At 45.2% G+C, this 13,334-nt stretch overlaps 2 protein-coding genes across 6 annotated transcripts in view; one reads left to right on the top strand and one right to left on the bottom strand.

Moving 5' to 3' along the window:
* IQUB (IQ motif and ubiquitin domain containing) overlaps positions 1-4,362 on the bottom strand; it is a 67,092-nt gene extending 62,730 nt beyond the window's left edge. Inside the window, exon 1 of one of the 3 annotated variants that reach the window (XM_068276379.1) lies at positions 4,298-4,362. Coding sequence is in view for 1 of the 3 variants with exons in the window: in XM_068276378.1 (XP_068132479.1) it covers positions 2,787-2,799 (13 nt within the window). In the remaining 2 variants the exon portion in view is untranslated. Of the gene's footprint in view, positions 1-2,786; positions 2,815-4,072; positions 4,229-4,297 lie in introns of those variants that run through there. The other 2 variants (XM_068276380.1, XM_068276378.1) reach the window with 2 other exon arrangements.
* Positions 4,363-4,396: 34 nt separating this feature from the next.
* The window catches only part of ASB15 (ankyrin repeat and SOCS box containing 15), an 84,686-nt gene continuing 75,748 nt past the window's right edge, over positions 4,397-13,334 (top strand). For all 3 annotated transcript variants that reach the window (XM_068276388.1, XM_068276386.1, XM_068276381.1), the window contains exons 1-2: positions 4,397-4,522; positions 11,733-11,800. The gene's annotated coding sequence lies outside the window, so the exon portion shown is untranslated. The remainder of the gene's footprint in view (positions 4,523-11,732; positions 11,801-13,334) is intronic.

Raw genomic sequence — 13,334 nt, 5'->3', positions numbered from 1 at the left:
ATAGCCTGTGTTAAAGGGATACTTAAGCCTTCGAAAAAAAAATCAGTTTTACTCACCTGGGGCTTCTACCAGCTCCCTGCAGCCGTCCCGTGCTCTCGTAGTAACTCACAGATCCTTCGGTCACCTGCGGCCAGCTAGATTTTTTTTCACCGACAGGTCCGAAAGGCCTTGGCACACGTAGCTTTTTTTCTCATTCTGGTCCGCAATAGCGTCCTGCGAACGCGAAGAAGGAGACGTGTGGCCAAGCCTGCGCAGGCACAGTAAGCCTGTCGGCAAAAACTAAACTAGCTGGCGGCAGGGGGACAGGAGGATGCGTATCACAATTTTTACACCCTGGCCCTGGGTGCAATTTAGCCTAGAACCTGCCCTGTGCCAACCTTTAGAAATACGCCAGCATATGCTGAGATTGAGCAAAAACTGTGCTGGTCTGAACTGAAATTCCTTGTGAGAGAAGTGAGGACTAGATACTTAGTACATTAAAAATGTAAGGATAGCTGGAAAGAAGAGAAGAGTCAAAAGGTTCCTTCAAAATAGGAAGTAAGAGTTCCTGTTTGAAAACAGAGGAAATACACAAGTGGAGAGAGAATCGCTGAACAGTTCTGTCAGTAGAGCATTGAAGAGGGCGCGATGAGGCCAACAGAGCTGAACTCTTCCATGCTTTGCTGGCATCCTGGCAGCTTTCTCCAACAATATGCTAGCCTGTACCAGGAGTCTCCCATCTCATGCTGAGATTGTGCCAGTCTTTCACAAGACTATACCAAGCTCTGCCACGGTATTTGAACATCTTTGCCAGACCAAAAAAATCCAGGCTGTACATAAGTAGTATAATGTTTTATAAAGTAGCTACACACCCCTTATAACATTTAGGCTGGGTTCGCACTAGACAGCAGATGTGCCAATATATGAAGTGCTTTGACCATACTATTGCTCTCATATGTCCATGTAACATACATCTTATAGATAGCGTGTTATTTATTACATGTCTGATTTCTGTCCGGTGTCTGGAAAAGTCATGCAGGGCGGGACTTTGAGTTTTGTCTTTAAAACAGACATGTTAGAACCGATCCTATAGTTTGTCGCAATTTGACCCTGAATGAGATATGGGAGCGTCATGCTTAGGTGAACCTAGAAGCTAGGACTAGGCAAGATGACGGGATCTAGCACAACGTTTGCGCAAATGATGGTAAAAGCCTATACCATTTTTATCACTGTTCAGGGTCCCTTTAATACTGTTCAAATTTAGCTCTTTTTACAAAGCATGCTCCTTCTTCCACCACATACACTTGCTCGTAAATCTGAACTGATAGAAATTAGCTGGATTTTCTCTAAGCAGGTCACTTTAAAAAAACGCTCTTCCTCAGGCTGCGCCTGACCTGGGATTTTAAATGTAATTTGGGTGCCGGCAATAGTGGGACCTCAAATTACTTCTCTCTCCAAATTGCTACTTCTCAGAGAGGGAATAGTATTTAAATCCGCCCGGTATTTCAGTGGCTGCAGGGTGAACAGTCATTAAGTTCATCCTGCTCCCAACTGACCGGGCGGCCAGATAACACGTACGCAGATTTTCTATCTAACTTTTACATTGAGGAAGAAAGTCTACTGAGGAGGATGTGGCTAATTACTCAGAGATTGGGTGTGCTATTTGTCCTTGTTTTTTCTCAAGCACTGCACATGAATTATCACCATTGCACTTTGTTTAAAAAAAAAAAAAAACCCTGTGGAGTAGAGAAAGCTAAAAAGCTGCCAGCATGAAATCTGCTCTGCGTGACAAAAGCATTGCAGAAGCAATTTTCAAAATGGCAACATTTCAGAGAACCATGTAATTTATGTACAATGTTTTCTCAGCAATTTATCCGCATTTCAAGGTATCATCGCCTATTGAAATGTTGTGAAAAATCTGGCAGTGCTCTGTGCCTTTGTTCCAAAACCTCCAGAGCATCTACTGTCAGGGGAGGACTGGGACCTTTTGGCCGGTGGAAAAACACAAACTAGAGGCCCATTTTCATGGTAGCCCCAGCCCAAATGACGTCACAGACGTGCCCCATGTGCTATATGCTGGTAGTCACATGGGGCGCCAATGCGGAAATACAGCAAGGGCACTTGCAGGACAGTGTGACAGGTAAAGTATAAATGCACAGGCATGGGGGGTCACATAATACATTTGGAGGTACTATGGTCAGGGGTTACTGATGCGTCCGTCCGTGATTATCGCACGCCATTACAGCCGTGCACCTGATCATCAACTACATTGGCCCAGATACATTCAACCATTTTCCGCCTGGAATCAGTCAAATTGTCGATTGGACATGGTTGTGGGGGCACAGATTTTCATCCGATTTGATAATACCAGTAATTATCAAAATAGTTGGTTGATTGTCCACCAAGTCGACAGATGTATGACCACTTTAATTCCCCAAGGTTCATCTTCCCCCCACACTTATGTCTTCCCCTTCACCACCATCTCTACTAATCCCTCAAATATGCCCCTCTTCCATCTCTGATGCCCCCCTCCCCCTTTACCAGACCATCATCTCCCTCAGTCAGGCAAAACATTTTTACTAACCTCCCTCCTGGCACCATGATCTCTGCTCTGCTAATACCGAAGTTTTGGTTCCCCTCCTTCCATCACTGTTGTCTCCCTCCCCTTGCCTTGCTTACCTGTGTTTTTTTTTGGTGGTCAGTGGCAGTGCATCACTGTCTGCCCATGACACACTTCTCTATAATATGACATCCTACAGGCTACATACATACTAGGTACTAATAGGTGAAAAAGCCATTATGATAACCTGAGTGTAACATCCAGGCAGTTCTTCCTCCCTCCACTTCTCCGTGACTAGTGAACTTTTTTTGGTGGCCTCCTCAGACCTCAGCTCATCCATCCTCAGAGTCAGGCTAAATGTGATCCCCAGAAAGTGTCTCTTTCTCGATTGCAGGCACTGTCTGGCAGCCAGAAAGGATCCCGCTCTCCTCCAATCCAGCCTCGCTCAAGTCTCTCACAGCTAGGTCACAGCACGTTGCCTGTGACTGACAGTCTGCAGTCTGACCTGGCAGCACAGAAAGCTCCAATACAGGAGGCGGAGTAGTTCGCCTCCTGTAGTCAGGCTATCGCGCCGTGCACTGCGGCGGCAGACAGAGCCAGATGGGTGCATGCATGTACAATGCATCCAGGGCCTCCATCGGAAATGTTTGGGCCTCATACTGGGAAAACCTACAGGACCCCCCACCCCCCCCCCCCCCCCTAATCTTAATCTGCAAAAAAGCTTTTTGAACAGAACAAAAAATTGTAATGTTTTCCACATAATGCACCACCAAACATAAGTAGGCATAGTACCTCCTTAAATCCCCAGTGTTCCCTGGTGGTTTAGTTCCCCCTCCCCCCATCCCTACCACAGTATTCCCTGCACTGAGCATGAAATCTATTGAACTGCAGCATTGCACTGTTTGACACAGTGTAATGCTGCGGGCCGTCGATCGACCGCCACTCCACCGATATGACCAATCCACCCAAATTTACCATTTAATAGTAATTTTGATCAATTCTTGCTACAGAACTATTGGAATTACAATCGATGTGGCTGGTTGATAACCAGCAGATCTGATCAGTTAAAGAATCTGTAAGTAAAAATTGATGCATGTATGGCCAGCTTTAGGTTAGAGTTACTAATGACAAGATTGGGCTGATTCAATTGTGAGGGTAAAATGAGGGGACAAAGTAGAGAGTGACAGAAGAGAGAAAAGTGGAGAGGCAATAAGGAGAGAGAAGCTGGAAGCGAGGGAAGAAGATATTTGCCTCACCAGGATTGCTCTTTTATTTAGCTTTCCTGTATGACAAGAAGACACAGACAGCCAGCACTAGGGGAAGGGGGGGAACAAGGGTGAATAAGGGAGAGGGAGGATACAAAATGAAAAAAGCCTGAGATTGAGCAGAGAGGTTATCTGTATTGCAGTCTCACATCACACAGATGCTTCCTTGCCAAACAATAGGACTCCAGTCACTGCTAGTCTCTCACACTAGCTGCAAGCAGACCTCCTGGAGTAGGGACTGTGGAAAACTTTTCAACCTGTGTAATACCTCATCTAGCTGAGCACATGCAGGCATTACAATAATGGTGAGAGAGCAGACAGATTTTTTTTCTTCAGACCCTGCAGGCAAGGCAAGCCTCTGTTCTGCTTCATGCTGTGTACATTTATAGAGCTTGTCTGCTGTGCAGTATGTTCAAACTAGGATGTTTAAATCTAGGAATAGCCTGAAAACTTAGCATCAATAGCACCTCTCGCCCCCCCATGCCCAGCTCACCGGCCCTGGACTCCAGGCTGATTTGTTGTCAAGGCATCTCCAGGGTAACAGAGGGCGGGACACGTTTCTACAGTAACAAGAAGGCGTGCATCAGAGCACAAGGAGGGAGGCGGATATGCTGAAGTTACATTATACCTGGCTATTGTTGCTAGATTCCTGCAGCAGTCCTGTCTGGTCATCTGACTGTCATTATTTATGAAGAGGAACTATAATACTGGAGGGCAGGTGTGGACTGGCTAGGGGGGAGATTTTCCCCCAGGCTGCCTCTCATTTAATGATTTAGGGCCAGTGCAGTGCCTGGTGCATTCAGGTTTTTGTATAAGGGCCCGTTTCCACTATCGCGAATCCGCATGCGTTGCCCGCATGCGGATTCGCACAGTCAGTACAAGTGGATGGGACTGTTTCCACTTGTGCGTTTCCCCGCACGTTTTTCTGTGCAGAAAAAATCTGCAGGGTAGGGCCCTCAGAATTCGCCTGCGTGTGGAATGCAGGCGAATCGCACGCAATGTATTTAATAGGGAAATCGCATGCGTTTTTTGCCGCGATTTCGCATAGGTACCCATGTTAATTCACACAGGCAGTGACATGGTTAAATTCGCATACAGCCTTACCTATGCGAAATCGCGGCAAAAAACGCATGCGGAATCGCACCCGCATGCGATTTGCCTGCGGTGATTCGCCGGCGATTTCGCAACGCTATAGTGGAAACGGGCCCTAAGGCAATGTGAACCACTAGGCTGGCTGAGGGAGATAAAAAGGGCAATTAGAGGGATGGGCAAGCTGGTAAATGTACACAGCATGAAGCAGAACAGAGGCTTGCCTTGCCTGCATGGTCCGTAGAAAAAAAAAAAAAAATCAGTCTGCTTTCTCACCATTGTTGTCATGCCTGCATGTGCACAGCTAGAGGAGGTATTACACAGGTTGAAAAGTCTTCCACAGTCCCTAGATTGGCTGGGACTGAGTCATATTACCTGCAAATACCCTATGTGGGACTGCAACACTGATAAACTCTCTGCTCCATCTCAGGCTATTCTCATGCTGGATCCACACCATACAATTTTTCGGCAGATTTACCTGCCGATCGATTATTTCCAGTGTGTCCGATCTGAGAATCGATCGATTTTTTGAGCGATTTTCTGAGCGATCTCTGTACAAACTAACAGAAGTCATTCAGAAAATCGCAAAAAAAAAAAAAAAAATCAATCGATTTTCAGATCGGACATGCTGGAAATAATCTGGCAGGTAAATCTGCCGAAAAATTGTATGGCGTGGATCCCGCATTAGTCTCTTCACTCCTCCTCTCTCCCTCACTCACCTTAATTCCCCCCCTTCCCCTAATGCTGGTTGTCTCTTGTCATACATGAAACCTGAATAACACCTTGTTCACATTGCGTTCCGATCGAGTTTGCGTTGTGATGCAAATTTTTTTTGTGATTTCTGTGCGTTTTGCTAAATGTTTTTTAAGTACTTTTTTTGGGCCTTTTGCGATTTCTAAGTGCCCTGGGCCTTATTTTAAAAGGAAGGAGGACCTAAAAATCCCGGAAACACTTCACATATAAATTGACAGAGAAAAAAAAAGCCCATGAAATCGCTGGCAAAAGCACTTTTTCTAGCTCTTTGCGCTTTTCCTGAACCTCCCATTATCGCAAAATCCCCCCAAAAATGGTCCATGCATCGCTTTTTAGATCGGAAAGAGAATGGAACGCCACAATCTAAACTAGCACATAGGAAAGCATGGTGTTAGCACTTTCAGGGCGATTTTGAAAAATCGACAGCACTTAAAAATCAGTGGTTTGCACTATCTGAAGAAGGGGACCCGCTGTTGGCCCCGAAACAATTGTCATATCTATGTGCTAATGAAGCAATAAATTGAAGAAACTTGCATCTTCCAATGGTGTGCTGACCTGGACTTTCTTTGCTTGTTATATCGTTGGATGTTTGGGCTCAGCATCCACAGGTTACAGCACCCTCATTTAGGGTAAGGTGTGCCACCTCTACAATATAACTGCAGTGGTGTAGCAATAGGCGGTGCAGAGGTAGCGACCACATCAGGGCCCTTGGGCTAGAGGGGCCCACCCATGAGACACAGTATTAGGTTTTTATTTGTCCTGTGCTGATAATATTCACTTCTATAGTTGATGTAAATAGTAGTAATCATTAACACACTGTTTCCCATTCTCTTCTTGCACCTCTGACACTGTGGTTGTCCTTGATTGGTTTTTGTGTGCTGTATCAATTGTTATCTATAGCATTCTTGGGGGCCCCAATGCTAAACTTGCACTGGGGAGCCCATGGCTTCTTAACTACGCCACTGAGTGCAATCCTGGTGAGGCAAATATCTTCTTCCAGCTTTTCTCCTCTCTCTCGTCACTGCTAAATACTATTCCCCCTCCGAGTCGTCGCAACTCGGAGGGAGAAGTTCCGGATCCCCGCATTACCCTGTGCAGACTATAGCATTACTGCTATAGCCGTGCCAAGCTTCACCGCCGTGCTGTCTTGCAGCAGGTGCCAAAAATCCCTGCTTCGCTTAAGTGGGCTGGAGGAAGCCCCAGGTGAGTATAAAACCGGAGACTTCTTTTGTCTCAGGTGCACTTTAATTTAAATTTGCGATGGTGGGCTCTGCCTAACTATGGGGAGATTCTGTCTAATCATATTTTGGATTGGGAGTACTTAAAGGATACCAGAACCGAAACCGCTCCTCCTGCCCCCTCCGTCTGTCGCCGTTAGTGTAATATACATCCCGGTGTCTGGCGACCTGCTTGACCCGGACATACTGCACCCTGTGTGCGCAGTATGTCCTCCTCTCTTCACTTCTGGCCAGTGCATAGTGAGCGGCTCAGAAGCACGCTGATCCCTCTGTCTCCTCTGGGCTGCGTGTGCGCTCCACTACACCAAGCGTCACATGCTAATCATGTGACGCTTGGTGTAGTGGAGTGCATGTCACTGTATATAGTGCACCCCCATTTGTGTTTGTCTGTACACAAACTGTGCGAGATTGACTCGGTGAGACACTGCACCAGCACTCAAACAATCAGGAAAACTGCATCTCTAAGGTGTATGTGTACTCGTACATATACCGGCCAGTTAGGTACCTATAGCGTCTCCTTGTATCACCTATTCAGCTTGTGTTGAAAACATGCATCGTTTAAAAGGAAATAAATAGATCACCCTCCATATCCCCCTCAAGCTTAGTACACACATACAATTTTGATTGGCCAATCAATGGCCAGTTTTACCACCTCTATGTAGTATGAGGGCCAACAGACTTTGAATACTATGAGCAGATTGTGTAGGCAATATCTCATGCTACGTGGAGGTGGTAAAATTGGCCACACAACATTGAAAGTGCGTACTAGGTTTCACTTCAGATGTGCTTTAATAGCAGTGCGTGTATTGCAGGTAAGCATGGCAGAAAACAACAGGGGTTTCCACATCACCCTTAAAATGCAGTATCTAGACGTGTTTGACATGTTTGAATGGCTTTCTAACCATGCCTTAGCCAAGCTCATGATGTAATAAATATTTCATATTCCAAGATACAGCCAAACAGTAGGCAGACAGTTGCACTGACTGTGCTGAGTGTGGTAGGAATCGATACAGATCAGAGAGAAATCAATCATTTTGCCTCATTGGGTGGCAACTTTAACTTTCTTTTTCTTTCCAGTGTGCCTGTGCACAATAACTTTTTTCCTCCCAACAAAAATTGTCTGTAAAGAACATCCTGTATCTTCACCTGATAATAACTAGATCAGGTGACTGGCATCTCATACGAAAAAAAGGGACCTTGGACCTTAACTTGACCTGAGATTACAGAACCAGTAAACAATGAGGCCCTATTTCCACTAAGCTCAAATCTGCAGTGTTTCCTTGTATACGAGAGAGGAGGGGAAATGCTACCTATCTCTCATATGGCTTGCCATCCAGATCTGTGTGCTGCAGATTTATGCAGCACACAGCTGAATCCAGATAGCCGTGCATGGCAGGGCTTAGGGCCTGTTTCCACTACACGCAGATTCTGCATGCAGAAAACTGACTCCAATGAATGCCTATGGGAAATCTGCATCAGAAAAATCGCGTTCAGTGGAAACAGGCCCATAGATATTCATTGGAGTCAGTTTTCTGCATGCAGAATCTGCGTGTAGTGGAAACAGGCCCAGTGATTCAGGCTGCAGCTACACAGCAGTATGGGAGCCATGGCAGAGTCAGAAAGGGAAGCGGCCTCCAGTGGAAACCGGCCCTTACTTTTCACTAGGAAGCAGGAATATAGGTCTGTCCCTTTGTACACGTTTCAATCCAAAATAGACAGAGACTCTGATTAAACTATATACAGCTGTCTGATGGCCGCTGACACTATTTTATACAGTAACAAGGGTGTAATTAGATATTAGTGGGATCCCAGTAAAACCTTGGGTACTTTTCCGTTAGCTGGGCGCATCCACTAGGTGGCGATAAAACTCCACCAGAATTACATCTTTCCCTACTATCCATGGCGGCCTGGAGGGGGATTAGTAATTAGCACCACCTAGTGGATGCGCCCAGCTAACGGAAAAGTACCAAACCGTACGCACGCACGCACGCACGCACGCACGCACACACACACACACACGCACGCACGCACGCACGCACGCACGCACGCACGCACGCACACACACACACACACACACACACACACACACACACACCAAAAGATTTAAGGGAGGCAGTCCGCGTTGAGGAGGTTAATCTAAAGGTGGGTACACACGTCAGATAAGACTTTGGAAAATGAAAGATCACAGACTAATTTTACCCCGTTTCATGTAGTATGAGAGCCATACTCTGCACAGTCTATTCCATGGAGCTGAACTCCCCATCAGATAGAAATCTTTGCAAGATGCTGCACACAAAGATGCTGTACACATGCAACAGATCAGTATCTGCAAAAGATCAATCCCTGCAAAAGATCAATTCCTGCAAAATGCATTCATAGTCTATGGTATCTGCAGATCCTCATACACACCTTGTTTAATGGACATTCATCTGCAGATCAGACAATTATCTGCCGATCTGAAGATCCAACCTGGTGGATCTGATCTACAGATAATTGACCGTTAAACAAGGTGCGTATGAGATCTGCAGATATCATAGACTATGAATGCATTTTGCAGGAACGGATCTTTTGCAGGAACTGATCTTTTGCAGATACTGATCTTTTGCAGGAACTGATCTTTTGCAGATACTGATCTTTTGCAGGAACTGATCTTTTGCAGATACTGATCTTTTGTGTCTGTACAGCATCTTTGTGTGCAGCATGTTGCAAAGATTTTTATCTGATGGGGAGTTCAGCTCCATAGAACAGACTGTGTAGAGTATGGCTCTCATACTACATGAAAGGGGGTAAAATTGGTCTGTGATCTTTCATTTTCCAAAGACTTTTATCTGACGTGTGTACCCACCTTAAGGCCACATACACACATCAGACCATAGTCTTTTGAAAATGAGAGATCACAGACCAATTTTACCCCCTTCCATGTAGTAGCCATCCTTTACAGTCTTTTCTATAGAGCTGAACTCCCCATCTGAAAAAAATCTTTGCAAGATGCTGCACACACAGATGCTGTACAGACACAAAAGATCAGTATCTGCAAAAGATCTGTTCCTGCCAAAGATCCGTTCCTGCAAATTGCATTTATAGTCTATGAGATCTGCAGATCATCATACACACCTTGTTTAACAGACATTCATCTGCAGATCAGACAATCATCTGCAGATCTGAAAATCCATCCTGGTGGATCTGATCTGCAGATGAATGTCTGTTAAACAAGGTGTGTATGATGATTTGCAGATATCATAGACTATGAATGCATTTTGCAGGAATGGATCTTTTGCAGGAACAGATCTTTTGCAGATACTGATCTTTTGAATGTCTACAGCATCTTTGGCCTAGTGCACACCAGAGCGGTTCGGCTGCGTTTTCAGATCCGATTGCGGATGTGGAAACGCTAGGGTAATGTATTTCAATGGGGTGGTGCACACCAGAGCGGGAGGCGTTTTGCAGAAACGCATACTCCCGGGCTGCTGCAGATTTTGGATTGCGGAGGCGTTTCTGCCTCGTAAAGTATAGGAAAAATGCAAACCGCTCTGAAAAATGCTACATCAGAGCGGTTTACCAGGCGTTTTTGTTACAGAAGCTGTTCAGTAACAGCTTTACTATAACAATATCTGTAATCTGCTGTACCAAAAACCGCAGCACAAAACCGCAAAACGCTTCAAAATAATAAGAAAAAACGCAGCTGAAACCGCTAGCGTTTTGCGGATCTGCTAGCGGTTTTTGGTGTGCACCAGGCCTCAGTTTGCAGCATCTTGCAAAGATTTCTGTCTGATGGGGAGTTCAGCTCCATAGAATAGACTGTGTAGGTATGGCTCTCATACTACATGGAAGGGGGTAAAATTGGTCTGTGATCTTTCATTTTCCAAAGACTATAGGTGCGTACACACATGCGACTATAGTCGTTTGTAACGATCGTTCCCCGATCTTTACCAACGACGATCGTTACAAAAAACGAACCACCGACTATTAAGGCAAACGACGAACGAGCCAAATCGCTACAAAAGAAAGTTCTGTCTCGGCGGATTTAAACCAACGACGATCGTTTGCAAAAGTTGTACATCGTTGGAAACGATCGTTCGTACTAGGCTTGACATGCGCATTTCACTATTTCTCCATGGAACTTCTCATTTTTATGCGCAGGCGCAATAGTTGCTTTCTGTGATGTAACGTTCGTTCTAACGATCAGATCGTTACACACATTTTAAAACTACCTTTACTTAGGTCGTTCTTTCATCAATTAAAAGTTCGTTCGTCGTTCTTAACGAACGATCGTTGTCGCATGTGTGTACGTAGCATATGGTCTGATGTGTGTATGAGCCTTTGGATATGGAGGGTGGGGGAGAAATAATAAAGTAAAGCGAGCAGTTGTTGACTGCTAGCCAGCAGTGTTGCCAACTCATCCCTTTAATTACTGACACATGTAAGTAATACAGGTTCTGGGGCTATTTGCACATAATCAGTGCCTTAACTGCATCTACCTAGCCACAGAACCTGTATAATTCATATGTGTCAGTAATTAAAGGGATGAGTTGGCAACACTGCTAGCCAGTTGGGGAGGAGAGGATCAGCCATCCGGGAAGGAGAGAGTCAGTCAGCCAGCCCCCCCCCCCCCGATAAGAGGTGGGGCTCTACCTAATGAGACAGGACGTCTAGGAGGAAGAAGATGGGCTGCATGTGGATCCTCTGTGGCACGGTTAGTAGTTGCTCCTGGTACTGTGCAGACTGTTGGATTTGAATCGCGTAAATGGCGGGTTAGGCTGCTCTGGTCCATAAGGGGGAAATGAGAGCTAGATGTGATGTGATTAAAAGAATGTTAATATGACAGCCTCCATATCTCTCTCTCTTCAGGTTCCCTGTCATGACATAGTACAGATTTATTCCTCTGAGGCAGCAGAAGGGGATCCTAAAGGCTTCAGGTAAAGAACATCTGTGCTCAAGAATTAGGCTACTAGCACATTAGTGCATTGCCTTGCACATCCTGGGAAAACAGGGTCGCAATGGAAAAGTCATATTGTACATTGTGTGTGGTACTATGCATACCGTAAAGCATTCAGTATATTCAGTGGGGTGCGAACGTTTGGGCAACCTTGTTAATCGTCATGATTTTCCTGTATAAATCGTTGGTTGTTACAAAAAAAAAATGTCAGTTAAATATATCATATAGGAGACACACACAGTGATATTTGAGAAGTGAAATGAAGTTTATTGGATTTACAGAAAGTGCGCATAAATTTGGGCACTGTTGTCATTTTATTGCTTCCAAAACCTTTAGAACTAATTATTTGAACTGAAATTGGCTTGGTAAGCTCAGTGACCCCTGACCTACATACACAGATGAATCCAATTATGAGAGACTATTTAAGGGGGTCAATTTTAGGTTTCCCTCTTTAAAGGGAACCTAAACTGAGAAGGATATAGCTTATAATACCAGTTGCCTGACTCTCCTGCTGATCCTGTGTCTCCAATACTTTTAGCCACAGCCCCTCAACAAGCATGCAGATCAGGTGCTCTGACTGAAGTCAGACTGGATTAGCTGCATGCTTGTTTCAGGTGTGTGATTCAGCCACTACTGCAGCTAAAGAGATCAGCAGGACTGCCAAGCAACTGGTATTGTTTAAAAGGAAACATCCATATCCCTCTCGGTTAAGGTTCCTTTTAAATGTTCTCTGAAGATTTGCAACATGGGGGGTCTCAAAACAACTCTCAAATGACCTGAAGACAAAGATTGTTCACCATCATGGTTTAGGGGAAGGATACAGAAAGCTGTCTCAGAGATTTCAGCTGTTTGTTTCCGCAGTCAGGGACATATTGAGGAAATGGAAGACCACAGGCTCAGTTCAAGTTAAGGCTCGAAGTGGCAGACCAAGAAAAATCTCGGATAAACAGAAGCGACGAATGGTGAGAACAGTCAGAGTGAACCCACAGAGCAGCACCAAAGGCCTACAACATAATTTTGCTGCAGATGGAGTCACTGTGCATCGTTTAACCATTGGCGCACTTTACACAAGGAGTTGCTGTATGTGAGAGGAAGCCTTTTCTCCCCCCACAGCACAACCAGAGCCGCTTGAGGTATGCTAAAGCACATTTGGACAAGCCAGCTTAATTTTGGAATAAGGTGCTGTGGACTGATGAAACTAAAATTGAGTTATTGGGGCGTTATGTATGAGGAAAAAGAACACAGCATTCTAAGAAAAACACCTGCTACCTACTGTAAAATATGGTGGTGGTTCCATCATGCTGGGGGGCTGTGTGGCCAGTGCAGGGACTGGGAATCTTGTCAAAGTTGAGGGATGCATGGATTCCACTCAGTATCAGCAGATTCTGGAGACCAATGTCCAGGAATCAGTGGCAAAGCTGAAGCTGCGTCGGGGCTGGATCTTTCAACAAGACGACGACTCTAAACACTGCTCAAAATCCACTAAGGCATTCATGCAGAGGAACAAGTACAAC

The sequence above is a fragment of the Hyperolius riggenbachi genome, chromosome 3 (genome assembly GCF_040937935.1).
Source record: "Hyperolius riggenbachi isolate aHypRig1 chromosome 3, aHypRig1.pri, whole genome shotgun sequence".
Taxonomy (NCBI): domain Eukaryota; kingdom Metazoa; phylum Chordata; class Amphibia; order Anura; family Hyperoliidae; genus Hyperolius; species Hyperolius riggenbachi.
The sequence above is the reverse complement of the archived record's forward strand: the minus strand, read 5'-3'. Positions and strand labels throughout refer to the sequence as shown.